Genomic DNA, 10,099 nt, shown 5'->3' on the forward strand with positions numbered 1-10,099 from the left:
CAGCAGCAGCAGCAGCATGCATTAACAAGGGCCTTGGAAGCTCTGTCTGTCTTTTCTCGCAATGCCTATCAAACCAGAGACTGAATAAACAAAACAAACAAAACAAATAAAACAAACAAAACAAATAAAACAAATAAAACAAATAAAATAAAACAAATAAAATAAACAAAACAAATAAATATGAATTAGTTAAACTCAATCAAATAAAGATCAGTACAATGTAAATATATATATATATATTATATATATATTATATGTATATACATATATAATACATATATTATATATATATATATATATATATATATTTAAATGAACTAAGTACTTTGAACTAGTAAAAATAAATTAAACTAAAATATATTATATTAATAAAATTAATAAAATAAATTAAACTAAATAAATTAAACTAAATAAATTAAACTAACTAAATTAAACTAAATAAATTAAACTAAATAAATTAAACTAAATTAAACTAAATTAAACTAAATTAAATAAATATAATTAAATAAATTAATCAATTAAACTAAATAAATTAAACTAAATAAATTAAAGAAAGTCTAATACCGAGCATGCAAATCATCGAGCCGAATATCATCGCGAGCAAAAACAAAACCAGATAATGATCTGCTTTTCTCTTCTTCACCTGCACATAAATAAATATATAAATATAAATAAATAAATATAAATAAATAAATATAAATGTATAAGCATGCGCAGATCAATATAAATATATATATATATATAAATATATATATATAAATGTATGTATATATATCCGCATATATTTAGTCTGCTTTTCTCTTCTTCACCTGCATATAAATAAATAAATAAATTTAAATAAATAAATATAAATAAATATAAATAAATAAATATAAATAAATATAACTAAATAAATATAACTAAATAAATATAAATAAATAAATACAGATAAATAAACATATATGTATAAGGATGTGCAAATCAGTAGATATACATATATATATATATAATATATATATATATTAATATATATATATATATTTATATGTTTAAAGATTAATTGATATATATGTTTAAATATAATTATATTGATTGACACACCACTCTATCAACGAGAAACTTGCCGACGAGTGCAGCAGCAAAACAAAGACAGAAAAGCAGCAAACAGTACTCCCAGGGTACAGCTCCGCTGATTAAACTTTTTGCTGCTGCGCTGCTGCTGCTGCACAATACTGCTGTTGTATTTACTGCTGTCACTACAGCAGGCAGCATCCCTTGAGACAGCATCAGAGGACCCATCACCATTGACCCTCCAATACCCACGACCCCGCCTGCAGCAGCAGCAGCAGCAGCAGCAGCAGCAGCAGCAGAAGCAGCAGCAGCAGCAGAAGCAGCAGCAGCAGCAGAAGCAGCATCAGCAGAAGCAGCAGCAGAAGCAGCAGCAGCAGCAGGAGTAAGAACGATGCAATAAACAGTAGTAGGAGCAGGGATGCAAGCAGCAGCACCGTGAAGGCAAGCAGCAGCAGCAGAAGCAACAATAATACATGCAACAGAAGCAGCAATGCATGCAACAGTAGCAGCAGATATATTGCAAGCTGTAGGAATGATAGCAGCATAAGCAGCATACATCAGCAGCAGCAACTACAGCACCGGCAAGCAGCAGCAGCAAATAGCAGCAGCTGCAACCTTCTCTGCAGCACCAGCATAACCACCACCAATGCAGCAGCAGCAGCACGAGCAGCAGCAGCAGATGCAAGAGCAGCAGCAACAGCAGTATCAGCAAGAAGAGCAGCAGCAGCAAGAGCAGCATCAACTGCAGCAGCAGCACGAGCAGCATCAATTGCAGCAACTGCAGCAGCAGCAACAGCAGCATCAACTGCAGCACCTGCACGAGCAGCATCAATTGCAGCAACTGCAGCAGCAGCAACAGCAGCATCAACATCAACTGCAGCAGCAGCAGCAGCATCAACAGCAGCAGCAGCAGCAGCAGCAGCAGCAGCAGCACGTACCAACGATGCCTGCCCCTATACTTTGTAGGAAGAATCTAAAGGCAACAGGAGCTGTGAACGATATGTCTCCTTTGGTTTTGCTGAGCAGAGACACTTTGCTGCTGCTCTTATCTCTAATCACAAGCCTGACGGCTTGATAAGCAGCAGCACTCAGCAGCAAAGCAGCACCAGCCACGTACAGCAGCCAGTACTCCCACCCGCAGAACGGCACCTGCAGCAGCAGCAGCAGCAACAGCAACAGCAGCAGCAGCAGCAGCACAGAAGCAAAAGCAGCACTATAAGAAGAGGGCATGCATTCCCAAGCCATCAACACATGCACGCAGCTGTTGTTGTTGTTGCTGCTGCTGCTGCTGCTGCCGGTGCTGCTGCTGCTACTTGCAAACTGCAGGGAAGGAATACAAACTGCTGCAGCAGCAAAGGCCCCAGACGGCAGCCGCAACAGCAGCAACCAGCAGCAACACGAGCAGCACAAGCCCCAGAAGCAAGAGCAAAAACAACAGCAGCAGCAGCAACAGCAGCAGCAGCAACAACAGCAGCAGCAGCAGCAACAGCAGCAGCAGCAGCACCAGCAGCAACACGAGCAGCAGCATCAGCAGAAACACCAACAGCAAAACCAAGAGTAGCAGCAACAGCCGCAGCACCAGCAACAGGAGACCCATAAGCAGCAGCAGCAACAGCAGCAACAGCAGCAACGGCAACAGCAGCAGCAGCAGCAAAAGCAACAGCAGCAGCAGCAGGCTTACGAGGTGAAACCGCGAATGTTTGTTACCCCTGACGGCGGCGAGGCCCACATCAGTCAGCCACAGCAGCAGCAACACCAACCATTTCTGCAGCAGCAGCAGCAGCAGCAGCAGCAGCAAACACAGGTGAGGCCGGGAGCCCTTGAACTGCTTCTCAATCAGCAGCAGCAGCAGCAACAGCAGTACCGAGAGCAGCAGCAACAGCCGCAACAGCATCAACAGCAGCACCAGTAGCACCAGTAGCAGCAGCATTAGCAACAGCAGCAACGACAACAGCAGCAGCAGCAGCAGCAGCAGCAGCAGTTTACTGTTGGAGAGTAGATTTGTGTGCAGCTCTTTATTTGTGTATCATTTGCTGTGCTGTGCGGTTTGCTGCTGCTGTCTTTGTCTTTGGTTTCGATGCTGTCTGCTGCTGCTAGCTGCTGCAGCGCAGCCGGTGGACTTTGCTGCTCAAGAATATCAAGACCCTGCTGCTGCTGCTGTCCTAGCTCGAGCTCGTGAGGCGTTTTGCCTTGCTGCTGCTGCTGCTGCTGCTGCTGTTCTCCCTGTGCTGCACCGCAGCAGGCGTCTGAAGAGAGGCGGCGTTTGGGCAGAGTGTCAAAAGAAGCTGCAGCAGCAGCAGCAGCAGCAACAGCAGCAGCAGCAGCAGCAACAGCAATAAGATCATCGTACTGCAGCAGCAAAAGAGAAGCCGTAAGACATGCAGATGGTGGGGCTTGAGAAGAGGGTTTTTGCTGCTGCTTACCTTGGTCTAGCTGCTGTTGTTCATGCTGCTGCTGCTGCTGCTGCAGGTCTGGCGGCGTTGCTGTTTGTTCTGCTGCTGATGCTGCTGTGTCTTGCTGCACTGGTGAAGTAGAGAATGAGACTACTTCGAGGGATTTGCTTCCGTTTGCTTCATCTACTGCTGCTGCTGCAGTTGCTGCTGCAGTTGCTGCAGTTGCTGTTGCTGCTGCTGCATTAGTTGACCCCGCAGCAGCAGCCTCAGCATCAGCAGCAGCCCCTAAACCAGCGGCAGCATCAGAATCAGCAGCAGCAGCAGCAACAGCAGCATCAGCAGCAGCAACTCGTTCCCGCTTCCTGTCTGCAGCAAGACGTTTATATTGCTTAATGCATTTAAATGCTGAGAACGACAAGACAACAAGCAGCAGCACCATGATCAGCCACGACGGTAAACATCTGTTTATCACGAGTCCAAAGGATACACCTGCTGTCTGTGCAGGACCGAAGAAAAGCACCTGCGCATACACCCCAAATGCATGCACACATACACATACATACAGCAGTAATATTTTCTTCCTTCGTTTGCTGCTCCTGCTGCTGCAGTTGCTGCTGCAGTTGCTGCTGCAGTTGCTGCTGCTGCGGGGGGGCAGCTGTCCACTGCAAATAGCTGCGGCTGATTGTCAAAAAGGGCCTTCAACAGCAACAGCAAAGCCGAAGCAGCAGCAGCAGCAGCAGCAACACCAACAGCAATAAGAGCAGCAGCAGCAGGAGCAGCGGCAGCAGCAGCACCACCACCAACAGCAGTAAGAGCATCAGCAGCAGGAGCATCAGCAGCAGGAGCAGCAGCAGAAGCAGCATCAGCAGCAGCAGCAGCAGCAGCAGCAGCAGCAGCAGCAGCAGCAGCAGCAGCAGACTAACAAGGTCCATATCAACAAGAGGCCGATTAGGATCTAAGGGGTGTCTCCTTTGAAGGCTGAGGAGACAGCCGCTGAAGACGCCGCCAAACATTAAGGTCTGGCTGGTTACTGTTGCTTCATGAGTAGAAAACTGCATTATTAAAGTCATTAAAGGTACGTACACCGCACCCCCTGCAGCAGCAGCAGCAGCAGCAGCAGCAGCAGCAGCAGCACAAGCAGCACAAGCAGCACAAGCAGCAGAAAGAGCAGCAGAAATGAAGTACACAGTGATGCAGCAGCAGCGGGAATAGCAATAGCAGCAACAGCAGCAGCAGCTAAACTAATAGCAGCTACATAAGCGTCAAAAGCAACAGCAGAGACAGCAGTAGCAACAGAAGCAGCAGCAGCAGCAGCAGCAACAGCAGCAGCAGCAACTGACCTCCTGTCCCTGCGCAAACAGCAACAATGCTGGCGAGAGCAATTAAAAATATCCCTAAGTACTGCCGCCAAGTCGCATCCTTCAGAGACTTCAGCTTAGGGCCCTGCTGCTGCTGCTGCTGCTGCTGCTCATCATCAAGTGAGGCAGCCAGACGCCGAGGTGCTGCTGCTGCTGCTGCTGCTGCAGGAGTTGCTTCTAAGCCCTTGCTTTGCGCGTAGCTGCAGGGGCCTCCACTTGGGAAGATTTGAAACAACGGTTCCTGCTGCTGCTGCTCCTGCAGCTGCTGCAGCTGCTGCGGCTGCTGCAGCAGCAGCAGCAAGGTAAATAACATTGCTGCGCAGCAAGCAACAGAGACACCGCTCCACAGCAGCGGAGGGCTCCTGACTCTGCACTTCATTGAAGAGGTCTTGCAAGCGCATGCAGCCCCAAACTGCTGCAGCTTAGCAGCAACAATGCTGCTGCTGCTGCTGCTGTTGCTGGTGCTGCTGCTGCTGACCTGCAGCTGCAGCGGATGAGGGCTTTGCTGGGAGCGTTGCATCTTGATAACAGCAGCTGATAGTTGTCTTGCTGCTGGTGGTGCTGCTGCTGCTGCTATTGCTGCTGCTGCTGCTTCTGCTGCTGCTGCTGCTGCAGCGGCTGCTGCAGCGACCTGGCTAAGTTAGAGTAGCTGCTGCGCCAGGCCTCCGCGGTGTATATGCAGCAGCAGCAAGCAAACCAGACAAAGTCTAACAAAAAAATAAAAAATATTTTAATGTCTCTTAAACAAAACAAATATACAAATGCCGTCTCCACGTCGCTCATTGTGGGGCCCCAGGAATGGGGGCCCCAGGGGGGGGCCCCAGAAGCAAAACCCTAAACCCTAAACCCTAAACCCTAAACCCTAAACCCTAAACCCTAAACCCTAAGCTCTAAACCCTAAGCTCTAAACTTTAAACTTTAAACTTCAAACTTTAAACAATCTACTGCATACACTATTCACCATCTGTAGCATAAACTCTATAAACCGTAAGCTCCGTAGAGCCTAAACCCTAAACCCTAAACCCTAAACCCTAATGAACCCTAGAGACATTAATGTCTCTACACTCTGAAGCCTGTAAACCTCTCAACTGTCTAAACCCTAAGCCCTAAACCCTAAACCCTAAACCCTAGAACGACTGCCACCAGAGGCACCGGCGCTCCCCCAATGGGACTAGGGTTTAGGGTTTAGGGTTTAGGGTTTAGGGTTTAGGGTTTGTATGAGAGATGATTCGTTTCTCTTGAATAACCGCTAAAGGGTTTAACAAGGAGACAGCTGAGAAACCCCTGCCTGTCTCCTCCAGCAGCAGCAGCAGCAGCAGCAGCAACAGCATCATTCCTGCTGCGCGTGTGACGACAGCAGCAGTAGCAGCAGCAGCCGCATCGGCTTTTGCTGCAAGCAGAGCAGCAGCAGCAACAGCAACATCAGCAATAGCAACATCAGCAATAGCAACAGCAGCAGCAACATCAGCAATAGCAGCAGCAACAGCAGAGTACTATGTTATGAGCGCTTCTGTTTGCTCCCTGGAGCCTCTTGCTGCTGCTGCGGTCTGTCTCTGTACTGCAGCACCTTCAACTTAAATGTAGACAGTTTCACCCAAATAAAACATTTGCTGCAGCAGCAGCAGCTGCAGCAGCTGCAGCAGCAGCAGCAAAAGCTGCTGCTGCTCTCTGCCGCTGGAAACACCTGCTACGGCTGCAGCAGCACAGCGTTCAGCTGTCTCCACTGCAGCAGCAGCAGCAGCAGCTGCAGCCTCTGCTGCAGCTGCTACTGCTGCTGCACGTGCAGTGTCTAAGGAGCAGCTGTTGCTGCTGCAGCACTTAAGGTGCCTAACAAAGAGCAGCAGCAACAGCAGCAACAACAAAGTCTGCTGCTGCTGCTGCTGCTGCTGCTGCTGCAGCTGCTTCTGCTGCAGTTGGGGTGTCTAGAGAGCTCCCACATGCTCTGCAAGTGGCTGCAGCGCTTCTTGTTTAAGTTTGTCTCTTTCGCCTGCTTGCTGCTGTCTCCTGTCCATGTGCAGCAGCAGCAGCTCAAGCCTGCCTTTAAGAATCATTAGCGCATCGCCTAGCTGTCTCCTTTGCCGCAGCAGCCGCTGCAGCAGCACAAGCTGCTGCCTACCTTCAGGAAGGCTTGCAAGAGAGGGTGCTTGCTGCTTGACTATCTCTTCAATCCAGGGCCCTTTCATAATGCTGCTGCTCGGTTTCTGCTGCTGCTGCTGCACCAGCAGCTGCAGCAGAGACAGTGCATGCGAAGGAGACAGTGCTGCTGCTGCTGCTGCTATCTCTCTCTTCTTTAGCTGACCCTTCGATATAACAGATTCTAACAGAGACAAATCTGCTGTCAGCAACGCCTGCCGCAACACTGATGCAACGCTGCTGCTGCTGCTGCTGCTGTTACCCGCTGCTGCTGCTGCTGCTGCTGCCTCCCGTCGCTGCTTCTTATGGGCCTCGCCTTCAGGGCCTGTGCTGTTGCTGCTGCTGCTGCTGCTTGCTGCTGCTCTTTTGAGTGACGAAATCGCAGCGTCCTGCGGCAAGATAGCTTCTGCTGCTGCTGCTGTTGCTGCAGCTGTCTCCTTGCTGCTGCTGCGGCGCGCTCGCTGCTGCTGTTCTTCTTCTAGAGTGATTGCAGCAACTTGCTGCATGCCCCGTCTGTTGCTGCTGCTGCTGCCTGGAGAAGGCATCGGAAGCACCAGCTGCTGCCCTGCTGTTGCTGCTGCTGCTGCTGCTGCTGCACTCATAGGCAATGCTACGTGGCACACAGGGTCTAGCAAGGCTCCCCTAGCGACGTACAACCCCTGCTGCTGCTGCTGCTGCTGCTGCTGTTGCTGCGGCTGCTGCTGTATGTAGAACACCCCGCCGTTCTCCGCTGCTGCTGCTGCTGTCGAAATCTTGGTGCTGATCTGCTGCTGCGGCTGCAGAGGCACTGCAGCAGCTGCGGTGTCTATACACCAGGCAACTATCTGCTGCTGATCTGTGAGACACAACAGCATCTGCTGCTGCTGCTGCTGCTCCTGCTCCTCCTCCTCATCTTCATCAACCCCAGCTGCGCTGCTGCTGCTGCTGCTGCTGCTAAGAAACGTCAGCTGCAGCAGCCGCTGATGGTAGGCGAGGACACCCCACAGGGGCACCTTCAGCTTCTTGCTGCTGCTGCTGCTGCTGCTGCTGAAGAGATGCTGCGGCAGGCGCCACACTGCAATTTGCTGCTGCTGCTCTGCATGTACTGTCTTCAAGCAGACAGCAGCAACAATACCCGCTTCAGCATCAGCAGCAACAGCAGCAAAGCCTGCTGTCCCCCCTTGCAGCTTAGCTACCAGCTGCTGCTGCTGCATATCGAAGAGCACCAAGTTGCTGCTGCTTCCGCTGCCGCTGCTGCTGCTGCTGCTGCCCAGCAGCACCAGCTGCCGCGTCTTCCCTGCTGCTGCTGCTGCACTCTCCCCCACCCGCTGCTGCTGCTGCTGCAGCAGCAACGCGTGAGTGAAGCCCCGCCCGACATCTGAAGAGCGCAGCACCATCCCTTGCTGCAGCAAATCGATGACTAGCAGCGAAGAGATTGTGGGGCCCCTCCGCAGCAGCACAAGCAGCTCGCTGCTGCTGCTGCTGCTGCTGCTGCTGTTGCTGGAGATGGGTAGCAAGGCCCGCACCGCAGCGCTTCCGCTTCCCCCTGCTGCAGCAGCTGCTGCTGTTGCTGCTGCTTCATCTTCTTCTGCTGCTGCTGCTGCAGCAGCAGATGGATTCAAATGCGTAGAAAAAAGGAGAGACCCTTCGTTGCTGCAGTCTAAAGCAGCAACCATACCCGTCTCTGTCCCTATCACCAGCAACAGTCTGCTGCTGCTGCTGCTGCTGCTGCTGCTGCTGCTGCTGATGTTAACAAATGCTAGCTGGGAGATCGACTGCCCCAAGAACTGCCGCTGAAACTCGAGCGACTCCACCGCTGCTTCTGCTGCTGCCTCGCTGCTGCTGCTGCTGCTGTTATGTGCAGCAGCAGAAGCAGTAGAGCTGCAGCGCCAAACTCGAACTGTGCTGCGCGGCAACACACCGCGGCTGTCGTAATGCTGCTGCTGCTGCTGCTGCAGTGCGGGATTAGCAGCAGAAGCAAAGTAGGTGCCGCAAGGAGAGAAGGCAGACCAGCCGGAACGAGGGAGGGAAGCAGCACCATTTGCTGCTGCTGCAGCTGCTGCTGCTGCAGCCGCTGCTGCTGCTGCTGCTTTACCCATCCTGTGCTGCTCGGGACGCCTCCTGCTGCTGCTTCTACTGTTGTTGCTGCTGCTCGCCCCACAACAGCGGCGGCTCCTGCGCACACACCACCTCCCTTACAAACTGCTGCTGCTGCTACTGCTGCTTGCTATGTAGTTGTATGTACTTGTGCTGTTGCTGTTGCCGTTGCTGCTGCTGCAGCTGCCTAGGTATTACTTCTGCTGCTGCTGTTGCTGTTGCTGCTGCTGCTACTTTCTCTGCTGCAGTTGCTTCCGCATCAGCAGCATCCATGCATCCAACCTTCCTGTGAGAAGGAGCAGCAGCAGCAGCAGCAGCGGCAGCAGCAACGGCAGCAGCAGCAGTAGCTGCAGGCAGACCCCTCACCGCAAGAGACAGCTACAGCAATTCTAGCACAAGCAGCAGGAAGCAAATAAAATTTAAATTATTTATTTAAACAACAAAAGGAGAGAGCGGCGGGCAATATTAAACGGAAGTACCGCCCCACATGCAGCAGCAAAGCTGCTGCTGCTGCTGCTGCTGCTGCTGCTGCGGGCCCCACGCCGCAAGCCACACTCCTGCTGCTGCTGCTGCTGCTGCTGCTGCTGCTGCATGCAATAAAAAACAGAAGCATTTGTCTTTGTATAGCTTCTTTCAAGAAGATTCCTTTTCTTGCTTATCCTTTGTTGCTGCTGCCGCTGCTGCTGCTGCTGTTGCTGTTGCTGCTGGGCCTTGTACCGTGCAACAGCAGCAGCAGCAACTGCAGCAACTGCAGCAGCAACAAGGCGCAGCCGTTTGTTTACATTTAGCTGCTGCAGCCTACTGCTGCTACAACATCATAACGTATAAGTTGTTTCTAAGCTAGAGTGCCTCTGCTACTGCTGTTGCTGCTGCTGCTGTTGCTGCTGCTGCTGCTGCCGCTTCGATTGCTCTACAGTCGGCTGTCGTTGCTGAAGGCCCAGCAGCAGCAGCGCTAGCAGCAGCACTCGAAGCAGCAGCAGCAACTGCAGCAACTGCAGCAGCAGCGCCAGTGGAGTGGGGTAGCATCTCCAGCAGCAACAGCACCAGCAACAGCAGCAGCAGCAGCAGCAGCAGCAGCAGCAGCAGCAG

General features: G+C 51.1%; 3 protein-coding genes across 3 annotated transcripts; 1 reads left to right on the forward strand and 2 right to left on the reverse strand.

Moving 5' to 3' along the window:
- Nucleotides 1–1,696: 1,696 nt before the first annotated feature.
- Nucleotides 1,697–2,738, forward strand: EAH_00055370 (hypothetical protein; the record flags this gene model as incomplete). The annotated part of the gene is made up of 2 exons (XM_013393880.1): nt 1,697–2,012; nt 2,377–2,738. The coding sequence occupies 2 exons, from the start codon at nt 1,697–1,699 to the stop codon at nt 2,736–2,738; spliced, it is 678 nt and encodes a 225-aa protein (XP_013249334.1).
- Nucleotides 2,739–2,780: 42 nt separating this feature from the next.
- EAH_00055380 (hypothetical protein) lies at nt 2,781–5,321 on the reverse strand (the record flags this gene model as incomplete). The annotated part of the gene is made up of 4 exons (XM_013393881.1): nt 2,781–2,815; nt 3,171–3,728; nt 3,880–3,963; nt 4,784–5,321. 4 exons carry the CDS (start codon nt 5,319–5,321, stop codon nt 2,781–2,783), a joined length of 1,215 nt encoding a protein of 404 aa, XP_013249335.1.
- Nucleotides 5,322–6,723: 1,402 nt separating this feature from the next.
- EAH_00055390 (hypothetical protein, conserved) lies at nt 6,724–9,012 on the reverse strand (the record flags this gene model as incomplete). Its single annotated transcript, XM_013393882.1, has 1 exon — nt 6,724–9,012. One exon carries the CDS (start codon nt 9,010–9,012, stop codon nt 6,724–6,726), a length of 2,289 nt encoding a protein of 762 aa, XP_013249336.1.
- Nucleotides 9,013–10,099: the final 1,087 nt, after the last annotated feature.

The sequence above is a fragment of the Eimeria acervulina genome, genomic scaffold, assembly GCF_000499425.1.
Source record: "Eimeria acervulina Houghton genomic scaffold, Eah_scaff1095, whole genome shotgun sequence".
NCBI lineage: Eukaryota > Apicomplexa > Conoidasida > Eucoccidiorida > Eimeriidae > Eimeria > Eimeria acervulina.